General features: G+C 41.0%; 1 protein-coding gene across 6 annotated transcripts in view; it reads right to left on the minus strand.

The window, feature by feature from the left end:
• ARNT2 (aryl hydrocarbon receptor nuclear translocator 2) overlaps nt 1-27,801 on the minus strand; it is a 96,619-nt gene that overhangs the window by 43,419 nt on the left and 25,399 nt on the right. For 4 of the 6 annotated variants that reach the window (XM_030281410.4, XM_030281413.4, XM_072933926.1 and 1 more), the window contains exons 3-6: nt 22,751-22,798; nt 19,737-19,781; nt 16,998-17,211; nt 14,890-15,103 (exon numbers count right to left, since the gene is read on the minus strand). In XM_030281410.4, coding sequence (XP_030137270.3) covers nt 14,890-15,103; nt 16,998-17,211; nt 19,737-19,781; nt 22,751-22,798 — 521 coding nt within the window. The remainder of the gene's footprint in view (nt 1-14,889; nt 15,104-16,997; nt 17,212-19,736; nt 19,782-22,750; nt 22,799-27,801) is intronic. The other 2 variants (XM_030281412.4, XM_072933927.1) reach the window with 1 other exon arrangement.

Below are 27,801 nucleotides of genomic sequence, written 5' to 3' on the forward strand. Positions count from 1 at the left end.
CATCTAAGAGCATCCATAAAAAAAAAAAAAAAAAAAAAAAAAAAAAGAGAAAAAAAAAAGAAAAAAGAAAAGGCTATTTCACAATTACGTGGCCACTAGGTCTAAATTGCTGACACGTTCCTTTGGCACGCCTGGAACACCCAACAACAAAAGCCAATTTAGCTTTTTGTTTGGCAATGTCTTTGAAATATGTACCAGATAACAAATAGAGTTCTAAATTTTGTCCTGACTTACAAAATCTCTGCAGGGGGTATGTGAGTCAGAGAAATGCTCGCTGTACTGATACTATGACAAAGCTCTCTCAGCAGCTTGTTTCAATAGTCTAGCATACGTATGTCAACCTTGTAGAACTCTAACAATTTACTAGAGATTCTGAAATAGAACAAGCAGTTTGTGTCTCATCTGTTATTAGAATTTTATGATCAAATTATTTTAAAAATAGGAAGAACTGTAGATTAATCATAGCTAAATATCAATATATAGAATTATAATTAATAGACCAAATCAAGCAAACAGACATAAACTGCACCTTAGTCACACTGGCAGCTCAGCTGGCATGTCCTGATGATAGCTCTGTCACAGAGTCAAAGTATTCCTATCTCTGTATGTTCCAGCATCCTCAGTGGTAAGTGCTCATTTAGGTTTCTCCATAGGACAAACAGAAAGCACATCTGATGTTGAACTTGAAAATGATATTTTTATTAATAAGAAATATTCCAGGATGCTCTGACAACTTCTGTTAACTGAACAGTGCATGTGTGTATTTTTTTAAATTTCTCATTCTAGTTTCTTCAGAAAAGCCATTTAACAGCCCAGTGCCACCACCAGCTGGATCCTTTACAAGCTTCCCCATAAACTGTTAATTGCATGCAGCTCATTTTTGTGTTAAACTTTTCCCCTCTCCAGCTCCAGACACAACCCTGGGATGCAGCAAGTGCAGGAGCACTGCTGTGACTGACACTGCTGTCTTATTGCCCTTTACAGCAGCTGCACAACTCAGAGGAAACCACAGTTTGCTCTTCTGAGAAGGAGAATGCAAACCAATTAACACAATGCTGATTAAATGGGCACATAAATCTCTCTGGCTGGTCTGGGTATAGTTGATAATTTGTTGAAATCTCCCCACTACAGTCCCCATCCAGAAGGCAGTATTGCTTCAGCAGCAATAAACCAGTTGTTCTCCAAGCAGGAAACCACTGTGTGATCCAGGAACCTGATGTCAGCTGCTGTGCCAGGAAAGGGCTGGCACACGGAGGTGAGGACAACAGGCAAGTTCATTATTTGGGTAGAATTAGAGAAGCCATACTCTTACCAGTAAAGAGATAACAGATTCAAGTACTGAGGACACATTTCCTGCAGGGTGTTTTCAAAAACATTCTCATGATGATCAAGGGGCCAAATGTTCACGCTGGCACTGATGTGTCCCTTCCGTGTGCAAACAGCGACTGGATTATGCACAAACCTTCCCCTTTTGGATCTCTAATTCCTACTGAGAGTGTTCAAGCTTGTGTTGTGTGCTTGCAATGTTTTGAGATGAACCTAAGCCAAGGACTGGCCTGGGCCTACTGAAGTTCATGGGGTTTCAAATCTGGGAATTTGGCTGAAATCCACTTCCTCACAATAGCACCAGCCTGTCAGAAAATTCTCCCCCATGTTTATGCACTGCATGCTAAGGCTTATAGCCTGGTAATCACAGTCTGTTCTTCTTACTTTTTTCAGGTTTAGTGGTTTTTTTTGTTTGTTTGTTTGTTTGTTTGTTTTTGTTTTTTTTTTCTATTCAAAACTCCATAAACTTCAACACCTTATTCTACCACAAATGCTTTTTTCTCTGCTGTATCCCCAGTTCCTAAGAACGCTGCAGTCTGTAACTAGAAACAAGGGGTGTTACATAAGCACATTCTTCTGGCAAAGATTTCAGTGCAAGTTGAAATGGTTTGGTCTAAAACAACCATACAGTGCCCACATCCAGTGCAGCATGGAAAAATCCAGCTCAGAGATCTCAGAAGAAATTTGGTTTGGCCTCACGTGCACAGAAATACTGCTGGCAAAGCACATGATATAATTTTCCATTTCCCTCTAATTCATTAGTAGATGGATGCCTGTCTTGCACAGAATCATGGACCTTATAGAGAAACAGTCTGAACTAATATATCTCACCTTGACCTCAATACCTTCAGCAATGCAGCAAGTTTCACCTTTTAGATGATAATGTCTTGTCTTACAAAGAGGAAGTTAGATATTTCATAATTATTCTCAGCCACTGATTGTCCACATATTTCTTTCCAGACAAAATAAAATAAAGGATAAACTAAGTTTGGTTTGGACAAGATAACAAAAGATGACTTTGTGTTCATCAAAAATACTCCACAGGCTGCTCAAGGAAGACAAACAGAACACAGGAATACTGCACCCAAAAATCCTTATAAAAATGAAAACCATCTTTATCTTGCTATAAAACCAGAAAAAGCAAGACCAGGATGGAGGAAAACACAAGGAAATAATTAAAAATAAAAACAAAGTGATGGTCAAGGTACTGTTGCTGCTGAACACAGCTCCAAATGTAGGCTCAATCTCAAACTGAAGGGTCAGAGAACAAAGCATTTTCGTGGTGATGTTCTGTGTTAGTACATTAAGTCCTTAAAAATTAGCAGAAAAGATCAGCTTAAAAAGCTTTGACTGCTCTACACTTTGTAGAGATTCAAAATCCAGGTCACTGCTTGAGATAAACAGTCAAGTTCAAGAAGACAAGGTGAAGCTCTTCTTGAAACTGCCATTTATCAGTTTACACATGTGCACTGACTAGAGCTGAGCCTTCAGCTTCACACAACCGAGGTGCTCAGCTGACAGAGCTCTTCTTCAAAACAACAGATGCATTACAAATGCATAAACAAAATGTCTCTAATAAGACTAAACAGCTGAAATTTGATCTATTTATATTAAATTACTCTGGATAAGCTTATGCCAGAGCAATTCTTCTGCATTAATTCAACAATTAAAACCAAATAAAAAAAATTTACAATGTACGCTTCACAACTGTAAGGGATACAATTTTATCTCATGTTTAGTACAGCTCAGCAAATGCTTTAAGCTCTATTAAGTGTAATAAATATACACCCACCCTGGATTCCAATATAAAAATAATTACAGAACACATTAAGAATCATAACTGCCTCGCAAACATTCAAAGCATTTGAAGACTCTCCTTCCAGGAACTCATGTTTACATAAACCAGAATGAATTTTGCAATATACAAATAGAACTATATAAAAATTTTTTAAAAACCCCAAATATGTACAGCCATTTTTTAGCATTCTGGGGTTTATTATTCACAGAAAGGCAGGGCTCATAAAAGCAAAGACTTACCTGCCATGCACATACCAATATCAGAGTACACACCAAACAATACAATCTTAATAAAACTGTACTGACAAAAAGTGCCCCCTCATCGAGAGGAACACTCGAAACACAGGTGAACTTAAGCCCATCCTCACTTAAAATTACAAACTAAGGGCAGAAGCACCAGACTGGCATCAGTTACCCAGTGCATCCAGAAGCAGCTCTGATTTTTACAGCCTGCCTCTCATGCTCACATCGAGGTCGCAGTGCAGCTCCCAAGGCAATACCCACTAAGCTGCTGTTTACTGTAACATTCCTGCTTCACATCCGTCAGAGAGTGAATGCTCTGTCCTCAGACTGTCTCCCCTGTGGTGCAGGAGCCCCTGGCTCTGCCTGGAAGGTGTCTGGCAGCACAGGTCATCCCCTGCTGGTACCACAGCCTTTATGGACCAGAACCACCACTCCATCCCTGGCGTACGGGAAACTGAGGACATGGCAGGGGTGAGGTGGGGGGACAATGACAAAAATGGACATGTTCCTATCGTGTGGAGATAACTGATGTAATCTACATCTTCCATGATATCAAAATTATGATCCTTTCAGAAGTTGCAAGGACCAAGAAGCACTGCAGGTGGAAATAAGGTCTCTCCACATACACTTCCCACTCTTGCTTCCCAGCTGGCCTGACTCTATAGAGGATGGGACCTGCCCACATGGGATTGCACCCTCCAGCCTGCTGTACAGCAGCACAGCACTTGTACCTCTCCTCTGCCGTAGAGATTTTGTGCTTGCTAAATTCTCCACAAGAACAAAGCCAAGGGGACATTGCTATACAAATATCCCTTGAGAATACAGTAGAACTGTAAAATCAGTCAGCTCACACAGCCTGGAACTACATCAGGGACCACACAGGACTCCCAGCTGTGATCAGACTGCACACATACCAACCAAGAAACTGGTGGGATGGCAGGGATAAAATGCAGTTGCTCTTGCTCCAAAGCTGGCACTGCCTTCCACCCAAATGTTATGAAACTGCTTCAGATCTCCCAGGCTGGGGCTTCCCTGGCCTCATGTGCTTGCTTTATCCTGCAGCAGCAAGCAGCCCCATAGCCCTGCCCCACTGCACACAGCACTACATTGCAATACACTGATAAATAAATGTATTGACACACAAAATAAATAACTGGCTTGGAGCATGGATTTGCTGCTAGCAGACACCACAGCAACTTCCAGAGGACTTCTACACCTTCACTGCTGTTTTAAAGGTGAGGACACTGAACCCAAAGAAATGATTTCTCCTGCCTGCAGTCAGTCATTTAGCAGAGGTGCAGCTAGGAACAGGGTCCAAGCTCACATGACTGACAAGAGTTCTCAAAATGCTGTAGTTGCAGATAAAAATACTCAATAATATAATGCACAGTGATTCTCAGTAAGTCCACACAAATTTCATGACACCTATATGCTTAATGGGGCACAATCAGCTTAAATTTATGCTTCCAAGAGAAGACTGCAGGCTGGATGTCCTATTTACATGCAGTGGTAGCCTCTGGATACATCAGTATAAAACCTGAAACAAATCAGCCCAAAGGCCATGAAGATGCTCAGAGGGCAGGAGCACCTTTGCTATAAACAGAGGCTGGGAGAGCTGGATTGCTCAGCCTGCAGAAGAGAAGGCTCTGGGGTAATTTCAGAGCCCCTTCCAGTACCTAAAGGGAGCCTCCAAGACAGATGGAGAGAGATTTTTTTACAAGGGTACGGGGTAAAAGGACAATGACAAATGGCCTTAAGCTGAAGAAGGGCAGGTTTAAATTAGACATGAGGAAGAAATTCTTAATTCTGAGGGTGGCAAGGCCCTGGCACAGGTTGCCCAGAGAAGCTGTGGATGCCCTTTCCCTGGAAGTGCTGGCTGGAGCTCTGAGAAACTTGGTCTAGTGGAAGGTGTCCCTGCCCACGGCAGGGGGGGAGCAGGGAACGAGATGATCCTTAAGGTCCTTTCCAAGCAAAACTGTTCCATGATTATAAATATAAACCATCAAAGCTCACTCTCCTCACTGGCCTAGCTTCTCAGGGGGATTACTTGAACCTCTCTAAATATGTTAAGGTTTACATCATCTAATTGCAAAAGGCGTTGTATAAGCATTAGAGTCAAGTTATGACATTCCTACAATAGAATGAAGAGCTGATCCAATCAACAGCAAAGTTAAAAAAATAAAAAAATAAGTAATGCAATTGAAATGCACCTATTTTTAAATATCTGTCTGTTCCCTACTTACCAACTGGAGACACTGACCCACAAGGGGGAAATTGAAAAGCTTTCTCACCCCCTCTTGTTTTTCAATAAGAAACCCCTCATGTTACACAGTTGTTTGCTTAATACAACTTGCTATTACAAAAGCTCACGAGGCTGAAAGGTCCCTGCTGTGCCTGCCTTCATGTTTGACTATAACCAGTCTGCATCATGTCATTCTTCACAGTGCTGGGCAAATATGCATCATTTTAATTAAATTAAAAAGGAAACTATGTGGGCTTTTGAGCCTTGCTATTCAGTTAATTTTCAGGGACTATCTGAAGGGGTAGTGTTACAGATCACATGCAAGTCTCTCTGCTGATGGACCTGGAAAAACTGGACTTGAAACTGGAGCAAATAATTCAAAGCATATGTTGAAAGTTCAATTATAACACACAAAAAAAAAAAAAAAAAACTCAAAAAACCAGCCCATAAAACACTAACCAAATGTACTTTGAACTTTCAAGAATGGTTACTGAAAGTATGGAGCATGTTCAGAATATTAAGTAAAACAGATTATTAAAGCCCATACAGATCTGTAGACATAAATACACAGCATCTATCAGTGATCTCTGCAGGTGATTTCATTCCCAAAACAAGTACCTATTGCAAAGTTCATGGTTCCATGATTTAGGCAGTTGGGGTAGCCCTTCTGTCACAAATATCAGATGTACCTGAAGGAAAGAGTGAGCTGGAGAAAACTATCACAGTACCACCTGTACAAACAATTGCTCAAAAGAGAGTTGGACTTTCTAGAAAAAGGGATGGAAACCCCAGAAACTCCAAAGTACCATCAACAGATACTCCCAGGACAGAATAGCTATCCAAAATAACACTGGAATACGTAATTTATTCTTTTACCATTCACAGCTGCATAATAAATCAATACAGAAACGTTGTAAGTAGCTTCTAAACTAACCTATTTGCTTTACTTGGATGATCAACAAGAAGCTTTACTGAAAAGCCCTTCTGCCAAAAAAGCTTCAGCTCCTGGCATTCTATATTATTTGTACTTCATTATCAAACTCAATTAACTGTGATTTATGCTTTGTTAGTAAATACTAGTATTGTCTGGTTCTGAAATCTGGCTGTGGTGACACACCATGGAATAGTTCATTAGAGGAAATAATGACCAAAAGATAACCTTGTAAGATACATTGCTGTGGACAGAATTAAATTTAAACATATGAGAAGGGAAAGAGGGAGAGAAGAAAAAGGCTCAAGGATGCTGTCTGGTTGTTTTTACAGGCTACTTCTTTAGTTCAATTAAAATAAGGTGTGTGGGGTGAAACGTCCCTTGTAAGTTTTAATTCTCTTTTTGTAGACTCCAGACACTTAAAAAACACATGGAAAAGAGAAAATAGAAAGAAGAATGTTTGGAGACATAAGTTCACATGCCAGGGACTGCAATAAAACAGACCAAACTAAAGAGCACTGCCCGTGGGCCGTGCTCCCACTCTGGTTGTGAGCTGCCCCAGGGGAGGCTTTTCCGTGCAGGGCATCAGAGAGGAGCCAGTGGGAGCCGTGGTCTCAGCAAGCTGGTGGCAGCTCAGGGAAGGACCACAGACCCACAGGTGCTGTCTTTGCTGCCACAGAGCTGAGCCTCAGCTAAGGATGGAGAGGTGAAGCAGCACGGATAAACCAATCATGGGTGGAATATTCCTACACACAAGGCACCCCTCCCTCCCCACGCCTCCCTAGGCTGCTGCTACAGCTCATCACCAATAATGAAAATTTCAGCGCCTTGTATTGACTTCACTGAGACAACACAACAGTCAAAGCTCCTGCCCCACAATGCAGATGTTAAAGCTGCATTCTCTCAGGGCCATCAAAGCACTGAAGAACCTGAGAGGGTTGCAAGTTTGCCAGTGCCAAAACCCTCCAGGCACACTCGGACTGTTCTATTGCCAACGTCTTAACCAAGGAAGTTGTTCAGGTATTTGTAAAACTCCAGTATTTTTTAAAGGGTGGAAAACCCCACTAACTCCATATATCTCATAGTGTTTAACAAAACAGAGGAGGCTGAACAAATATTGAACATTAAAGAAGTACCCACCACCCTTGAAACCCAGCAAGTGAAAATGATCCAGTCCAACATCTGTGATAACAGACCCAAGAATGCAGCAGTTTCCAAGTGGGAAATTCAAGGTGAAGACTGAATAGAAACAGCGACCACAAAACCCACTTGCATGTGCATGTCCAAACACTTGAAAATTCACCCTAAAAGCATTCCCTAATGCTAATCAGGTGTAGTAAGTTTGTCTCAGGAGTACTAGGCTAAAGTTGTTTCCTTGTTTTGGTAAAAGCATGTACTGACCTCTTTAAACCGCCATTATAATTACCAAAGTAATTTTTAAAAAATGCAATTTATTATCACTGGTTTTTCTTCCAGTACTATCCCCCAAACGGAATGTGTCAGCAGTGGAGAGACCACTGGGGCACTGTGTTTTTGTAAGAGTTGCTTGTGAAGTGCTTTATACATAGCTGGCTTCTCCCAATATTTGGGATTTTTTCGCCCCCCCCCGAAACAGTCCTAGAGACCAAAGGAAAACAAAATTCTCTTGGAATGCTTGAGAGATTAAATGTACCATACATTTAAAATATGATCATTTGAAATTACCAATTTCTTGAGAGCAGACTGTTTTTTCTTAATTCTGTGTTACTGTCTAGTGTGTCAAAGTGCAGGACTGGCACTCTAGGATGCCCTACAGTCACAGGTTCCTTGTTTCCTGCACTAATTCATTTATTTGCAAACAGAATGGGGATGGAAGAAGCAGGACATTCATTTCCTCCATCCTGCACGTAAAAATCCCGCAGGCTGAACAGACTAAAGCTGAAAATCCACAAATTCCTATGCTTGGCACTGCCCAAGTTCTAAGGCCATCTCTGGCTGGCACTGTGACCGTCGTGCTATGAGAACAAGCAGTCCACAGAAATATGGGCAGGTCTTTTTCTCTGGAACAACAGCACAGAAATGGGCTGGTGTGGATAGAAAGTCTCACATCTGAAACATCCTCCTCGCTCTCAGCAATGCCAGTGGGACCACATAACTCTACTGAAAAACAGGTATCACATGATGATTTGGTAGTTGTCAACAAGGCAAATCTCTTTCCAGATTTCACACTTGAAAGACAAAAAGATGCCTTGCCAAAATGGGCTTTTTCTACAGTATAAACAGACTGGAACCCAAAATATGCTGTTCACATCAATCACTCATATATATTCTATACATGGCAGTATATTTCAAGAATTGTTCCTTCTTTTTCAGAGCAATCACAGTGCTGAAGTATCTATTTTCAGAAATCTCTGTTACCTTCCACTGCAGGTACCATAATCCTGACACAGCTGTCTCCAGCCTCCAACCCTCCAAGGAATAAAGTGGGGGCTGTGTGGGTATGTGTGGGTGGAAAATCCCATAAAAAACTGAGTCAAGTCTTGGACAGTTCTGCAGAGACATAAAAGAATTCAGGACATATCATGTCTGTGGAAACTTTCTCTCCTCCCCATCCCACCAGCTTTGCTGTGTGCTGTTTACTGGGTGCCTGCTTGTCTTCACTCTACAGGTTGTGATGCTTCATGGACATTCAGTGAAAACCTCTGTTCTATCCTGGGATAAAAAGCACAAGTAGCTATTAACTCTATAAACAAAATATTATACAATTCATTCCCCACCTGCCCAGAGGCAACTGTCTTACTAGGTCAGTCACCCTGTACTAAGATGTTAAAATCAAAAATGCTGGGATCTGGTTTTAATTCTCTGTTCTCTAACTTCCTAATCTGCTGGGCTGGGCACGTTTCAGAGACAGATGGTTCTTTAGGGTTCATGTACTTAAAAGAGCTCACAGACAGAAGTAAAAAAAAAAAAAAAAAAAAAAAAGAAATCAAGTGCTGTCAGTTGAAACAGTCCTTCACACGCAGAGTACCCTTCTGATGCATAAACCTCTGACAAATGTGCTCTTCAGAACCAAAGGCTACAGAACAAAGTCCCAAAGGAGCTCTATGACAGCTTCTTGTTTAGTCAACTGTCTCAGGAAAAATATGCTTCCCTGAAAAAAGGGATTTTTTATTTCTTTTCATTCCTTTTTCACAGGGAGTGTTAAGAGCTCTGAGTAGAAAAGTAACAATCTTTGACAAGTATCTCAATGTCTACAAAAGACAGAAAAAAGACAAACCTTCTGACAATATATTTTTGGTATAGAACTTTTGGCACAAATACCTACAATAGGCATTTTTACCCCTTTTTTAATGAATAGGCTGATCCAACTTTAAAGTGGATGCGGAGAAACTAATACAGCAGTTTGCCAACAGAGTGCAGAACTCAACCCATACGTTGTTTTGATAATATATTACTTTTCCATTAAACATGAGTTTTACTATTACTGATGATGGTGTTTAAGGCAGAACAGGATTGTATTTGCCAGGACTGGGTTTCTCGTAATGGCTCAACTCAGTCTTTGAATTTCTTTGGAGAATTTTATATGTGAATCCAAATAGGAGTCTCATCTAGCTCTTCTCTGTATCAGCTGGAGCTCTAAATAATTCATGGAAAGTCAAGAGTTCAAAACACATTTGCATTCACTTGGCTGGTTGTCAATATGAGAACCATCCTCTTCCTTCTAAGAAAGATCATGCAGAAATCAGGGCTGGAAAACAGACATGGCAGTATAAGGCAGCTCACAGCACAAAAAAATCCTGTGCTGATTTTCAGGAAGATTATGTGTTGAGAAGAAAAGTTATCCCTAATTTTCTCTTTCACATGGTTATTTATCATCTGTTCAGTGCTGTGGAATGCCCTACTCTGCTCTCCACTGGCGAGCCCCTGTTCTCTGGCACTTCCCTCTTTCAAGCTGAACACTAGTTTTCTCATTTTTACAATTTGACTCTATCTACAACATCTGGATTTTGTGGCTGTGACTAAAAACTACTTGGTAACTGGTTTGCAGCTGGACAGAAAACTGCCTCAGCTAAAATCATCACTGCAAGACAACATGTTATTAGAAGGTTCTGTGAGATATGTTCCCAGTCCAAATCTATGCTTGTATAGCATGGAGTGATACCTCCATAATATACATGAACCACAGAAAATTGTCACACAATGCTCTTTTCTTCTCAAAGGATGCCTACCAGCTCAACTTTTGCTGTGGTCAGTCACCATTTCCATCATAAAGTTCTACTCTGTCACACTTAAAAAATATGGCAATAAAAGATCTTGCCAAGACTAAACTTGGCATACAAGTTCTGTCCAGAAGTAACCTCAACTAATCTTTGTCAGCTAGCAAGTGAAGTGACTTAGTCATTTTTAAATCACTTGAAAATGAAAGCTGTAGAGGTTCTGGTTCTCATCATTTTCTTGCAGTCACTGCTCTGCACTTTCAGCATCCCTTAAATGTTCAGCTGGACCAGTTTTCAAGGACTCCTGGGGAACCTGACTGTCCTGAGGAGCTTTTGTGTCATGGGTGGGATGGCATATGCTGCTCCATGGCAGATTTCAGGTTCCACAGGCTGAAAGGAGATCTTAGAGCTGATTTCTATGTGCTGTGCTGCCTGCAGCCTGGGAGTGAAGGTAACAAACCTGGGTCTTTCCCATTTGCACCACTGGAGATACTGGGTGTAGGAACAGGGATCTTACAGCTCTGACAAGCACATCTCAGATACATCATGGAATCACTGGGAATACTTCCAGGCAACCATACAGAGGTGTCTGTATTCATCACTCTTATCTCATGACCTGCTTATGGAGAATTAGATTTGTAGAAATGAGTCCTGCAAAGTGCTCTGGAACACTGCATTTTAACAGAAGGACAGTCTATACAATATTTACTCAGTCATTTTTTTTGAAAGCTAATGTAGCAGAGGAATTCTTCAAAAGTGGCTTTTCTCTACACTTAAATCTAAGTTCTGTCTGTTCTCTGTACCATTGCTGTCTGCAACTGAGATGCTCTCACTTGCATCTGAACCCCCAAGTTCCACCAGCGCACCCTGAGCTCAAAGAGGTCTTTGCTAATGGATCATCCTGTGGGATCTGATCTTCATCCATATTTGAAGTGATTTATTTTGACATCTGCAGATTTTCAAGAACAAAGAGGGAAAATGAATTATCACTCTGAATATCTGCCCCATTCTGATTAATCATGCACATGACGCACATAAAGACTTCTCGAGAGCTCAGTTTTTTGCCATCATCACGGCTCAGCTGCTCTTTTCTAGACCATTTCTAACCATTCATACTCTTCGCAGTTCAGCTTTCATGTTGCTACAATGTGTTAGCAATTAATGCACAAAAAACAAGCAGACAATTGTTCTATTTCCAGGGAATAAAATCTCCAAAGACACAAAATTAAATATAAACTATCCATCCTTCCCATATCCTAGGATTTCAAGGGAAAGCAAGTAACTAATTCCCCAAAGACATCATGTGGTTGAGACCATGGTTAACAGACACTTCAATATGACACACATTTTACAGCTCCTGAAGTCCTGTCTCCTCCTAACCATTCACTTCCTGCTTCTCCTTGGTGTTAGTACTCACAAGTATTTCAGAAACCCCATCATCAGGTGGGCCACAGAGTTGTCTCTACCAAAACCAAGGGGTTTTAGCTTAGTTTAGCTTTCAGCAGGTCAAGCCCTTGGTATGACTCATATGTAAGTACCACAGAAATGCCAGAGGAGGAGAGGGTGAAATGAGGTGAGGATTGCATAAGCTGTGTGACTGCCAAAGAAATGCTCATGTGAGCACAGCCCCAGTCCCAGCCTTATTCCTGCGGGCAGCAATGTGAGCAGGAGCCTGCTTCCTCCCCTGGCTTCTCCTCTGTCCCTCCCCATTGGCAGTGGCAGCCTCCCAAGTTCTCAGGGTCTGGAGCAGCATCTCTGAGTTAGCAGGACTGCTAAGAGGTGCTGGGAAAATCCCAGCAATACCACAGTAATGATCAGCACTTGTAACAAGACATTTACAACCAAAGGACACCGCTGGGATCTGCTGCAGGGCAAGTGAAGTTTCTCCTCAGTCAAAATGCTGTCACTGCTCAAGGGCTGAAGGGGGAGGTTATAGCATGGACCCTGAGAAAATGAGGAGAGAGCAAAATTGAAAATCATAACATACTGTTACACTTTCACTTGAAATCTTTTCCCTAAGCAGATCCTGTGCTCAACAGCCAGATGTCACAACAAGATGAGGATGTTCCTACTGCCTGAAGCAAACTTCACTCGGAGCAAAAAAACATTCCAGATGCAGCTGACTGGACTGTGATTTCCATCACTTTCAAGCCCGACATTGCCTTTTGTTCTGCATGAAACATGCCTTTGGAAAACCAAGGAAAACTTGGTTTAATAAACACCAAATTAGAGGAAATGCATTTGCCTCCTTGACATCTTGTAAAATGTCACTAAGAAACACAATATTTCAGGTCAGTACTTGTTGCAAAGCTGCTGCTCTCAATATGGCCCATGTTACAGCAAGGGAAGTGTAACTGGCTGAATGGACTCCAGAATCACCTTTCTCCTAGAAAGGTATCTCAAAGGAGCAAGAGTGATGGTACGAAAGTCCTGCTGCTTATAAACAAATTGAGGCTGGACTGACAGTCCTTATAGAAGACTGCTTCACTCATTTAACAGTACCTTGTGGAGTGGAGGAAATACAAGTTTAAAATACTAAATCTAAAACTTCCTGGTTATCTATATGCTCCAAAAGCTGACAGAACTACTTGTATACAAAATTACTTACTTTACCAGCCACACCTTTAAAACAAAAGTACTCAAAAAGCTGAGCAGGCAACCCTGCTTTCCTCATGCTGGGAAAATGTTCAGCTGTCCATGTACACCAGATTTACAGGCCTTCTGTGTCAATCTGACAACCCCAAAAGATTCAGGCAGGGAAAAGATTTAGCTCTATAAATACTATTGAACTTCTCTTTCCACTGGCTGCAGATCAATTCAGTGCAGAAGAAAAGCCCATAGCTAAGGCTGGAAAAAATATAGAGTTGGGTTTTCAGAAATGCTCTGCATTTGTCTAGTCCAGCTCTAGTTTAAACAGGTTAAGTCCCATAACTGAGCACTTTTGGAAGTCAAAACACGACTGCTCACTAAGGCTCTGGAGTAATTGCTTCTTGGTCAAGATGGTATGTATGCTAAAAGGTATCAGAGGCTGCATAATGAAAACAGAGGCTGTGCTCTTTTGCAAGTCTCGTGGTATGAAACTCAGCTGGTTTTGCCCTGCACAGGTTCCCCTAACTGTTCACTTGGTTTCTATCCATCTGGAGTTTCACCACAGAATTTTGCTTTGAGTTTCCCATTTAAATACATGAAAGCTCTGCCAAAACCACATCACATTCAAACCACAGGAAATCATGAATTTGGCACTGTTTTGACATGGAAGCTGTAAACAGTGTGCAGGTTCACTCAAAACTGGATTGCTGTCCTTTGAGTTATGAAACACAACAAAACTTCCAGCAAACCAGGTCAGAAATCTTAACTACTAAAGCAAAGAGAAATTATGAAACTTCTGCAAGGATCAGGGTTTTTTTGAATATTATCACCTACATTTTTTCCTTCAACTATAAACCTAATATGTGAAGAATAAAAAGAAAAGTTAAGTTTCCTCCTTTCCAAGTTTGAGTTACAGCAGGATTTAGCTAATTCTCACAGCTCTAACATATACATATACTATTAAAGACAAGGTAGTTTCCTATTGGCAGCTTTGAGCATGAATAACTAAAAGTTAGATAGGAATATGGTTTAGTTTTATGTGGAATATGATAAGTAATCAATTTGCAGGTAACTTACACTACTGCATGGAGCCTCATGATTAAAATCTAGTATATTTTCAGTTGCCAAACACAGGATTTTTTCCTCTCAAGATTCCAATTAGCAAACCACAGGAACTTGTATGAAAACAGAAAAGTCTAAAGTATGATTTTTGACTTCAAATTAAATGCTGCCCTAAAGAAACACAACTTGTAAAGAAGTCACAAGTTCATTGGGGATGAAATGAAAACAATCTAGATTCCAGACCAAGCCCGAGAACAATCCAGATTCCAAACCAGAGTTTGAATGCAGAACTACATGAAGGTGGTTTGACTGAAGTCAATGAATAGTAAGCAAAATGCAGTCACCCAAAAGAAGATTTATATTACTGTATTGCCTGCAAGAAAACAGAGTTTAATCCAGCTGAGTTTCACTTTAACCAGATTTTTACACCTGGCACTCTGAATGTCAGGAAAAGCTCTCCAGGGATCCTGAACACACAGAAGCATACATCAGCCATATCTGACCTGTCATGGAGTTCTCAGATGTGCACAGTTGCTCTCGCAGCTTTTCCACGTCGTCTGGATGAACCTGCTCGTACAAAGTGCTGCCAAACCACTCCGACTGAGGCTGGTTCAGCACGGGAGTCACAGAGTCTGACACGTAGATCACTCTCCCCGTCTCAGCTGCAACTACAAACAGGAACCCATCTGCAGCCTCCAGGATAAGGTGTTTCAGTTCCTTCCAAAGAAAGGATTTGATTAGAATGCCAGCGAGGAAAGGGAATTAAATATAACGTCTCTCACTGTCAGAGAATATTGTTTTTTTGTGATCTTAGTAGCTGATCAAAACTGAGACAGAAATTTTCACTGATGCAACAATACAACCAAACTTGCAGCAAGGTATAAATTGCCCATCTCAATAACAAACAACATTTCATCTTCTGTTATTGCCCTTCATCTGCTGATCTCCATGCACTTAAGGAAAATAAACAACTAATACCCACTGTATAATCTGTGATAGGGATCTAACATTAAAAAATAAAAAGGTATTTCAGAGTACAAACAGAGGAAATGAACAGCTCTAACTCATGGCAAACTAATTAAAAGCTCTGAATAATTTAACTGGAAAGAAAGCAATAAGACTTTCTAGTTTGGTTCTCCCTGGCCCTGCTCAGGATGAGCTCTGTTTGTAAATTAAACAGTCACCAGACAAAAGGCAGAAAGTGTAATGGGTATGAAGACAGAATCCCCAGCCTCTCTTTCCAGTAGGGGCCCTAAGCCACTACACAAGAAGGTTCTATTGCTTTTTGACTTCTTTTTCCAGCCTGTGAGTATGAAGCCTCAGCATCACACAGAAATACTCCCTTTCCCTTAATAGAGCTTGAAAACCTCTCATGGCAAAGGATGACAATCACCACTCCAGTTCCTGGAAAAGAAGCTTGAACAGCCTTTGGTGGCTCCAGTGACCACCAGAACTTGGTAAGATATTGCACCTGGAACGCAAACCCAGAGCTCTGGACAAGCTGAGTCCCATTCCAGGTGGGACAGCTCAGCAGGGTTAGTGTCTGAGTGGTAGATATTAGCTGATAAGGTGAGGATAAAAATCTGGTGAATACTAAGAAATGGGTAACTCATCTCAAGAAACTCAGACTGTCAACTTCTGCTGCTTTGTTTTAGAGAAAGAACATTGATCCTGAACTACTGACTAAACAAAAAACCTCATAGCACAGCTGGTCACACTATACTTAGGATAGTATAATCAGTTTTGCCCATTATTAAAAATGATGAAAGCAAGCTCTGTAATTCTGCAAGATTTAAAAAAAAGAAAAAATTGCAGTGAGAAGTAACTAGGATGTGCCACCAGCAGAATGGCACAGTCCCTCCAGAAACACACTCCAGGAGAGCAGGAATAAGCAGTAGTGAGCACTGAGGGGTCAGCAGCAGCTGCTGTTTATCTAAGAGAAAGAAGTATTGCCTCCAGCCATAACTTCCATGTGTAAGTGCTTAAATCACTTCAGACCACAAAAATGAACAGTACACCCATAGGACTTTGAAAACAATGGAGGTGGTAGGAATTTTCAATGTGCTCAGTAAATAGTTTTCCATCAAGCACTGGGCGCACCTTCCTTCTTCCATCAAAAATGTAACCAAGAAGCACCTCCAGTACAGATGGGATTCATCTCTGCCCGGTTGTTTTAGTCTTGATGCTGGGAACTCCAGCATCAAGACTAAATGATGTTTTTAACCTTCCTCTAATCCCCTGAGAGAGAGGCAGGTCTTTCCAGACTGATTTTTACTTTGTTTAGAGAATCTCCATTAGTATGGGAAGAACCCAGATTTGGAGGTGAAAATTCCTTTCTTTGAGGCAGTGAGTGACTTGTTTTTCAGATGGACAGATCTCAATGGTAAGAATGCCAATTTGCTTCTCCAAAAAGAAGCATCTATCACAGTGTTAAGATCAAGTCCAAGCAGTCACAAAAACCCATCTGTATTCACACCTTGGGTATGTAACTGGTACCAGCTGCTCCACTACAGTGAAGGATCAAGCTGAGGCTCTACTCCTCTCAGCATTTCCTTACACCTTTTGAGACCAAAAGACCAGGGATAACCAACATTTTTTTTGTAAATTCTACCTGTTCTGTAAGAAAGGAAGGCTTGTAAGCTCCATCAGTAGATTTGTTTCCAGTGCCCCTCATGGATTTCATGTGGGAAACAGCCATGCGAAGGATGGTCAGCTTGTCGGGCTTACGGGCCAGGGCGCTGCACGTGGGCACCATGTCCGACAGCTCAGTGATGTATTGGGTCATCTTATTTCTCCTGCGCCTCTCGATCTCACTGTGGTTCTCCCTGAGCATTTAAAGAAACACCAAAGCAACAGGAAAGAGATGTGAGCAGTGTAAGAATCTGAATCGGAGGTAATGAATCATAACGCTTCACGCTTGTTTTGCTGTTTGCACCCCAGGAGAGCAAAGTGCTTTACAAAGCCAACCACTGTTATCCCTCCATTTACAGACAGAAAATCCAGGCCACAGACAGATAAATATGATTTGCCCATAGCTGTGAAAAGAACCTGTATTTCTGTTTATTGGCTTGTGGCCTTAATCTCTTAACCAGCTTAATCTCCTTTGGTTTAAGGACGAAAAGAAGTAGAAATATGTGAGGCACTAACATCTGCCAACTCCAGTCAAACTCCCAGATTTGCTGTGATGCCTCTCTCAGCTTCTCATAGAAGGAGTCCTTTAGAGGACACCTCTCACTAACAACTGGATCAGGTCAGCAGGAAACATCAGCACTGACTTATGAAAAAAACCCACTCAGTGACAACACAGATGCCAAACAATTCTATTTGGAACACCCCACATCCCTGCAGGGAGTCACTACATGCCTGAGCATCAGACTGCAGCACTGGGACCGTATATGGGATAACAGTACATAAAAAAAAAAAAAAAAATCCCAATAAATAAATAAGTACGAAAGACAGCAAGTAAACATCTGGCTTGTCAGACATAGACTGGAATTTATGTTCAGGGACAATTTAGCACAGCAGGGAAGCAACAATGACAGTACTTGATGCTGCCCCAAGTTGGGCTAGGCTGCAATGTTCTCATCCTTTAGAGGAATCATATGGCTGAGGTGGTGAGCCAAATTTGAGAAATCCCAAAATGGACACCCACCAGAATCTTTCAGAAATAAACATCTCAGAGTTCAGTTTTCCCATTCTGGAAATCACCATTGCTTGATCAGCATTAAGGAGTCACAGCAATATATACATCTGAAATGGTCCAAATGGACCTAGAATGCTTCAGTGCCCAGCACTTATTCTTATACTGTACCTGTCAGGTGGCAGCTAAATACAAGTACACGACTGGTAGATGATGCTTCAGTTGTCAAAGCAGCATCTTCCACTGATTTCAATGAGCTGTGCATGGCATTGTCTTGTGGGATCGCTGGCTGATCCAACAAGATGTGAGAGGTGATCACTTGGAGAGTCCACCAGCATTGACTGATGTGATAACACAACATTAAAAGAAACTGCAACATTCTTTGGAGCTGAATGCTATGCAGACCGACCATGAAAGCAGAAGCTAGGCTTGGCACACATTTTGGACACTTTTAGGAATTAAGCCTTTTCTTAAAATGCAGGAAAGAATTGTACGCTGCTTCCTGAAATAGAGGAATGCAAGGGCTTGCCCAGCTTTGGGTATCCTGCCCCTGCACATACAGGTGTTACATGCACGAGGCACAGTCTGCAGAAACAACACTTGTTAGGGCTACATGCAGTTATTATTCCTGTGCTTACTGTGTGATATGCAGGAAATCCAGCTATGACAGCCCATGGCTGCCCAGTAAATTACAGCCAAGCCTTGCCTGAGGTCACTGTCCAGGACACTGTAGTAGTGAACCTTTCATTTCATCTGGCTGAGGGCAGTCCTCGTGTGGGACTGCACGGATGTAGGAGGGAACAGGGGGAGCTGGATCACACACACAGCTGGTGTGACACATGTACACACAGCACACATGTGCACGTGCCAGCTGGGACATGCAAGTAAATATGGACACGGGGAAGAGAAAAGCATTTTTACATGATGAAAGCTTGCTCTAAGTTCAGCATTTTCACAGAAGCGGTGGTTAAGAAAAAAAGAGAGAGAGAGACAAAGAACAGACAGATTCAACATATATTTCACACTTGCAAGTACATAATACATTGTCTACCACTCAAGTATTTTAGTACTTCTGGACATTGAAAACAACCCTTATAGAGACTAAACAAAGACTGTAAAACTTCCTGAGAGAAAAGGGGTACCCGAATAGTCCATTTCATTTATGATCTTAAAAGCTAGAAAGTAACAGCATGTTAATCTACTGGCTATGGAAATGTTCAAGCAGATAATACCCCAAAAGCTTCCTGAAACTAGTTCAAATTTAGATCTTTAAAAGAAAAAGAGGGGCTGTGCTCCTCTTTCAAAGTATGTGTCCTAGGAACCCTGGCATTCACAAACTTGTACAGAATGATGTCCTAATTCTGTCATTTCTAACTTTGTTTTTATATGGAGATTACAAAGGGACATTAAATTTTGGGTTACAGGGGAGCTGATCCAAACCACTAAGGGTTTGTATTTCTGAATTCAAGTAGTTTTAGAACAGCCAAAGTATCAGTATGAACAGCATTATATAAAAGAAAAATGGGGGCAAACCATATTTGACTTCCCTTTTTCCTACCTTTCCCTTCTGTGTCAGCACTACTTTGATCATCATCCCACCTAAAACAAAATAACCATCTCTCTAAACTAAGGCACACGTACTGAGATTTTTTTGGACACGAACATCCCCCTCTTTTCTCTCAGCAGAAGAGCTCTACAGGACACGCCTACCTTGCAAACTTTTCCTTATCACCAGTGATTTGATCACCATCATACCTAGAAACAAAAGATAGTACATCAATCAACAGGGGTTATGCATGGCATGATAGCCTACACACAGCAGAAAGCAAAAAAAATTCACAACTGCAAACCATTACAGATAACAGCAAGAAAAACAAGGGAATGAGAATGATAAAGCAGATAACACAGAGCCTGATCCAAGCCATGCCAATCCAGAAACTTCATTTGTATATTTAAAAAAAGAGAAGACACATTTCAGTGGATTTAAGCAAACACTTTGACATACACTGATTTCTTGGGAAACTTAACAAGCAGCACTAGTACAGAGAACACCAGTGAGCTTTTATCCACAGCAGAGCATGAAATATTCATTGCTGTGCTGGAAGTGAAGGGGCTGTATCTGTTCCAGCTTGCAACCACAGCTCGCTCCATTCAGCAGAGGGCACTGATGGTCTACAGATAACACGGGAGGGCAGAGACAGGGCTGAAGGGTGATGCCTTATGTAAAGGAGCCTTCAGGAAAAAGCCCTGCAGGTACAGACACTGCACTGCCTGTCCTGTCGAGGAGGCTGGCAAAAGGCAGGCAGGCAGGTGAAACTGCTGGGTAAACAGAAGTGAAATTTAAGCTGGCTCAATTCCCTAGAAGTAAACAGGTACCTCATTCCTACTCAAATCAACAGAAGTTGGATGCCCAGCCAGGGATGTGTGGTGTTTGAGCAGCACCTTTGTGGAGGAAATCCAGACCAATGGGACTTTCGTCCTGTGGGACTAAAGCTTCACTGTTTCTGAAACATTGTCCCAAAGACAGGCAGCAATGTGACATTTCAGTAAAAAATGACACGCTGCTCCTCTTTCTCTTTCCTAAAAAACACACTTATCATTTTAAATTGGATTTTGGTAGCATAGTTATGGAAAGACTCATTTGTTTGAAATGAAACTGCTAGTTCCAGAAAAAAAAAAGGTATGTTTTGGAAAACACAAAAATAAGGTAATAGCTTTTCTAGAACTGAAGACTATAACTGCTCACGAACAGTTTAATGAGGTTTGGTATTAAACTTACACCTTTCCAAAAGGATGTAATTTATTACAACAGACAGGTCCCATGTATTAGCTAAAAATGTAATACAGCCTAAATAAGCATGTTTTTCTCCTCTTCTAACAAATCAATAATGAACTTTTTCTTTTTTTCTGTCTGAAATGAATTAAAACAAATTGTAAGGAATCCACCTTTGCAAGTTCCTCATTCAAACAGTAAAGACAAAGCTTAAGCAAGTCTTGAGCTGTACTTCTTTATGTTGTGTTCAACACCAGCACCCTCAGAATATTCAAGTGACAGTGCCACTTTATTCCCCTTGACTCTGCACAGAGAACAGACTGAGACCGAGTAATTTTCAGCAAGAAGACCAATTCAGTGAGGAACAGGCACGTTACAGGGGAAGCACATGCACAGGCTCCGTGTGAGATGAGGGGTCATGCAGGGATACCTGAGCTGAGCTGGAAGCTCTGAGGAGCAGAGTGTGTCTCCTGCCATGGAGCACTGTGCAAACACCACTACTCTGTGCTCCCACCAGAGCACAGTGGGGCTTGGCTACTCATCCTCCTCTGCCTAACTGGGCTGAGGATGCCATTGCCTCCAACTACTGCTTTTTCCCTTACAGTCTCCCAGCTGACCTCTGCACACATGCTCCTCCAGGCACCTCAGTCAAAGCCAGCTGGGTTAGCTTCAACATTTAAACAGCAGCTCTTTGATAACTAAATAATTTCGACCTAAACAAGCTAGGAATAAGTCATGCAAGCAATCTGGAGAACAACTAGAAGAGGATGTCTGAACATAGCCCTGGGCGTCTCTGCACGTTTCTTCTGTATTCTCTAAAAACAGAACAATCTGGGGTCTGACACCTAAAACCAACTGAGTCTAAGCACAGCACAGCATAATGCTCTATTAAAAGTAATGGAATTACTGGCTTAACCCACCAAATTTTGAAAGGCCAAAACCAGAATGAGGAACAACCAACACATGTGTATCATGGTGCCCAGAAACCCTGATGCTTGTGCAGGCACAAATCAGCTCCCATTCCTCACCAGTCTTGTTCCCTTAACATGTCTCTTCTAGCTAATATTAGGACTAGGCCCTCAAATCACCAGTTTTAACACCAGGGACTGGTTCTGTAAAGGAAATCAACCAAACAGGAGTGCTGCTGGTCTTGCCCAGTAAATTATGACATGGTGCCACAGTGCATCTTCAGCACACTTCTCTTTCTGACTGGAATAACCCTGTTAATGTCTACAATGACAGCTGTGCTTCAACATGGCTGCTGCTACAGAGCTGCAATTACAATGTGGATAATCAGCAGTTACCCAAAGTATCTACACCCCTCACTGCAGCTGCTTGGTTTCTAATGAAAAAATGCAAACAGTGTGACCAGGAAAAATAAAGGAAAAATGAAAAAAATGGCAATGAGGCTTTACTGTTTATTTCTAGCTTTGAATACTCCATGTTAATTAACATTTTTTTGTCAATTTTTATTATTCAGTTACACCTAATGGTACATAATGTAAAACTCATTAACTTTAAAAAAACAATCCACCTCTAGGATCTGCCAAATTGGCTTAACAAGCAATTAACATCTGAAATAAAACAGAAATGAAATTTCATTTTCAGTGGCCGAAAGACAACTTCAGCAATGTCAAACAACTTACGTCCATCTACAGCAGTTGAAATACTAAGCTAAAAATCACAGGTTTTCTCCTTTGATTTAGCTGCAGAGTGAAATTGTGACACACACACTGTCAGCTTTATAAGCCAATAACTACATTAGGCAGGTTTCTCCCAGAATGCCTAATTTTCAGAGGGAGCTGATAAAACAAGTAACTGATATTTGGGTCAAGCTGTTGCAAGATCTCCACCCCTACTTATATAGATTTTCAAACATCAGTAATGAGACAGCCGTCTTTCCCCACTGAAAGTCGTCAGTGATTTGGCCAACTCTTCTGTAAATGCTCACCTTGAAAATTTGCTGGGCCCCTCCCCATCTTCATCATCAAAGTCCATTCTGTAAAAGCAAGATTTCCAAATCAGCACTCAAGGCTTGGCAAGGGTGGCATGAACATTCAGGCCAGCTGCTCTCAGTGTTGTTAGGTTTGTGTTTTGCCTAGAGGTGTTAACGACTGAGGATTCCAGTCTTGCTCATCACCTCCAGACCCAGGAGCAGCTCATCAGCTGATTTATGTCCCAGACCTTCTCAGGGCTGTGGAAGAGCCGAGTTCTTCCTTGGGCCAAATCCCAGCCCACCAGTTTGGCTCCTTCAGGGAGGCACAAAAAGCAGGAACCGCTTTCTTCACTTCTTACACAGACAGACCAGGAAGATTATCTTCCTAATTTAGCATCTAAATTAGATTCTGATTAGGCAGTGTGATTGTATCATAGATGTTATCACTACAGAGTTATACAATAGTATAATTTACAAAGCATTTTAGACATTTTTATACCTCTAAAAAGAGGTGGATAAATATTTATATCTGCAAATAAAAGGATGTAACTCTGCCATTAGACAGTCAAGCTGACATAAAATTACCATATACAATTATTGTATTAATGTATTTATTTTAATAAAAACGTACATTAGTATGACATACAAACCTTGACCAATCACTTTTAATTTGCGTAGATAGGGAATTATAGTTTTGTTTTGCAAACATTTTCTCAGATTTCTTCAACACTCTAAGCTTTCCAACCTTTCAGCATAGTAAAACTGCATACAACTACAGATTCCATATCTCTAACACTTCATATTAACAGGTATAAGTCCTATTAAGGGCAAAACTCTTCAAAGTGACAGTGATATTTATTTCAGTATTAATTTGTCATTCCTACCAAAGACAAATTGAGATTTGTATGTCCACAGCGTGAGAACAAAGATGCAAAACCAGTCTCTAAAACTACATCAGCATAGAGAAGTGCCAGTCAGGCACTGCCTTCCTAAATTCTTCCTTAAATTCTGATGACCAAGCCAGGCTGGCCCATGTTTCTGAGTCACAGCAACCTCCGTGCAATTGGAATGAGGGCAGCAAGTCAGCACAGGAATTGGACATGGCTCTAGAAAAGTTACAATAATATTTTCCAGATGGTAACGCTGATTATTCATTTCTGGAGGAAGCAAAGAGAAAACCATTTTCCCCAAAGAGCTTTAAGAAAAGCTGTGTGTTTAACTTGCCCAGCTTTGATGCAATCGTCGTTTTCACTATAAATTACATCTTTGCTCACCTAATTACCACCAAATCCGGTTCCAAGGCCCGTGATCCCGCAGCTGCCTCATGCAGAACACCACCGACCCCCAGTGGCCACGGGGCTGCAGCTAAGGCAGGACCCCAAATGTGACCCTCAGGGCTGCCACCAGCAGCCTGAATCCCTCTTGATTCACTTGCAGCACTCCCAGAAATTTAACATTTACACATGTGGTACAGCCCAGGGTCTCCTCTCACCTACCTGCTTCCTCCCCATATGCAATAATGTGACATTCCAGAAAAAACCTCTCATTTATACGAATTAGAATGCTTCTACCTGCACTGAAAATGCAGAAATCAATGTTAAGGAGAGCTGTTTGTTTACAAGTGGAGGGCAACACTGGGATTGCTCCACCTGAAGCCACTCACAGAAGCATCACATCAGGCACATCCTTATTTGGTTTCTCTGGCAGCTGAAACACACCTGAGAGAAACACAGTTTCAAACCAGGGGCAAAGGGCTGCAGAAAAAATTATACACCTGTGGAGGAAAGCCTTTTCTTTAGGGACTTTATGAGACTCTGCTTTAATCTGGGACAGATTAATTTTGATACTCTTTTCCTTCCCCTCCAGAACACTGAGATCACATGCCTTGGTGGATAAGATTCTCTGATTTATTTAGCTTCCAGCCAAATACTCCAGCTGAGTGCTAAGGGATGAGTTTTACCCAAAATCAAATATTAGCTGTACTGCATTTAATCTAGTTTATTATTACTGGAATACAATGCAGAGAATTAAGAGATGATGTTAACAGTTTAAGGCTTGATCCTGCTGCCTGCACTGTATCACCACCTCTGAGGATGTGAGGGTGACTAACACACCTTCATTAACGTATTTATTTACATGGTTGGATATCAGATTCTTCCTTAAGGAAATTCTTGATGGGTTAATATCCTCAGGTAACACCTCCCACATTTACAGTGGGCTCATCACAGCAGAATCTGAATGCATAGGGTATAACATCAGTCTGCACCAGACGAAGTCTTTAAATAATGCCTTTCCTTTGTTAAACTACCCAAACTCCTTTATTTCATACAGAACTTGAACATAAATTTCATTTAAAATATCAATACTTTAAAAAAATCCAACAGCAAATGCATCTCTGTTCTATCTTTGTTAATAACACATTTCCTAATTTCACTGTGCAAAATGAAAAACCCTTTGAAACATTAAAAAGAAACTCCCTCAGATATAAAGTCATTGATTCCAGTGTCCTGCCTGATCCATTGTGTCTGCTTTACAGCAAGGCAGAAAGAAAGGCAGTGAATCAGTTGTAACCTTTAGTAGAACACAGCAGAACATGTAAAAATAATATTCCATCAACCTCCTCATACCCTGACAGATAAGATCTTCTGTTTAGATAGAATATACTGCACATTAGCAAAACAGTAGAAGCAGCCTCCCAGAAGACAAATGACATCATTTCAGAAGATTCAGAAAGACTATCTTTTATCTTCATTTAAAATTCCCATTAAAAAAAGGCTTTAAAAAAGAGCTGCACTATGCTCTTTTGTTTTGAAGAGACAGCATAAATCTTGTTTTCCTCTTTCATACTGTTCACATCAGTCGTGAAAAGGTCTGATGCATGAGGTACTTATTAAAATGTATTTTCCTTAGAAGATGTGTGGCTACCATAAATTCAGTAATAAAAATGCATTTATAAAATTAATTTTTCTTAATTAGAAACATTTTCTTAAAAAAAACCAACAAACCAAAATGCCTCCAACAAGGTGGACCTGCACATATTAAAACATCTGACATGTGAGAGGATTTAAACACTGCAACAAAATTACTATGTAAAATTCCCAAGAAATGTCAAAAGATGCTTGCCATGATTACAGAGTGTAGGAAGAGAGCAGGCAGGAATGGTCAGGAGCAAATGCAGCTGAGAAGCAGATGGGGATCTGTATTACAGCCTTTTATTGAGCACAAGATTGAGGGGTAGAATGGTGGAGTGAGGTCTCTTTTCCCCAGATTTTGCTAGTTCTGGTTCAGAGAAAATGCAAGACTACACCATGAACCAAAACAAAACCAATGCATGTGAAACCAATTCATCCAAAAAACCCCAACCCTCCCTGCCCAAGTACAGACAGCCCAGGAAGGTGAAAAAAGCCCTCCATCCTCTAATACAGCAAAGCCTGCATCAAAACCACATTAAATAAAGAACTGAGGGTGCATTAATTCAAGGTAGTCATTGACCACTGCAGTGCATTATGCTGTCACTTTTTTCTATGAAGTAGTTGGTATAATTTATAGAAAGGAAAAATATATTTTTCCAAGCTGTCAATGAAGCCAAATGCCGACACGGCAGAAACACCTTCTGGACAGCCAATGAGTTTAAACTGATCTATATTCAAGTCCACGCAGCAATTATTCTGCCAGCTTGCCTCAGCAATTATGAAAAAAGAAACAATTTTCAGAGATAACCAAAACTGGGAAGGCTGTGTATGCTAGCTCCACTCCTTTATGTTTGACACAGAACACTCCTAAACTGCCCAAGGATTGAGGTGTACAAAGATGTATCACCAGCAGTGAAAGGACCAAGTGTTAGTTGCAACTTTGTTCAAAGAGAAGCTCAGAGGAATCAGACACAGCAGGCATTCTTTCCCTCAAGGACTGAATAGACACAGAGCAAACGTTAAAAAAAATATCTAAAAATAATAAAATGCACTCTCAGCTCAGGCTTGGAGAAAGGCAATTAGTTCAGAGCTGTAGTGCACAGATGAAATACCACAATCCAAGTATAAAAGTGGATCCATACTAATTTACTCTCTGAATTAACATGTTAAAGACATTTAAAATAATTTGATTAAATGTTCCTCCACCCTCCCCTCACTTCACCTTCTTACAAACAAATGACAATATTTAAAATGCAACAGTTAAAGCATTTCAATTAATATCAAGTCAGTATTTAATATCACAATATTTCACAGTCAGCAGCATCAAACCTTGGCAACAGTAAATTGCAAACTGATATTCAGAGCTGACATGGTTTATGATCAAAAAAGAGATCAAATATCCTGCAACTCAAGTACAAAACCTTATCTACGTTAGGTAGCAATGAAAAGATGTTAATGCTTTGTCTTTTCTTTTGAGTGCACGTTGAAAAAGGTTTTCTCATTCAGCAGCTTGAAAATAAAATGTGATGCCTGTCAAAGACAGATTTTAGGAGTTTCTCAAACCAATTTCATACAGTTAGCTCAGCAGAAGAAGGGCACTCAGTGGGGAGCAATATTCAAACTGTTCTGTCCCCTCAGAACAACCATCCAGCGCTCACATCACACCAACCTCGCTCCGCATTCGAGGCAAGGTCAACCTTCTCCCTGGTTAATTCGCTCCAAGATTAAGGGATGGGCTTTCCCAAGATTGAGACTCCAGCGCTGTTACTGGAGCAGACACACAAAGCTGGCAACGTACCTTGGTGAACAATCCCTAGAGCAGCTCTTGCCAGGAATAATGTCCTCCTTAGCTGTTTGCCAGTGAATATTCCACTCACTGCTGATCCTGTTAAGCCCCACTACTGTCTGATTTAGGACTAAATATAAGACTAATCAATCTCTTTTGAAGAGACTCTCAGATCAGTCATGTCTGAGAAAGCACCATCCAAAGACCATTACTATTTGTGATTAACCTTTGATAAAAACAGGAGGGGGTTTGTAACACTAGAGAGTAGTTTTCTGTTCTTCTCAAGCTCTTGCTACACTTTTCTTCTAACACAGAGAATTACTATGAGTTGCCACAGAGCAATCTGATGTGGGCAACTACCCCTACAC

This window comes from Taeniopygia guttata, chromosome 10 (assembly GCF_048771995.1).
Source record: "Taeniopygia guttata chromosome 10, bTaeGut7.mat, whole genome shotgun sequence".
Classification (NCBI taxonomy): Eukaryota; Metazoa; Chordata; class Aves; order Passeriformes; family Estrildidae; genus Taeniopygia; species Taeniopygia guttata.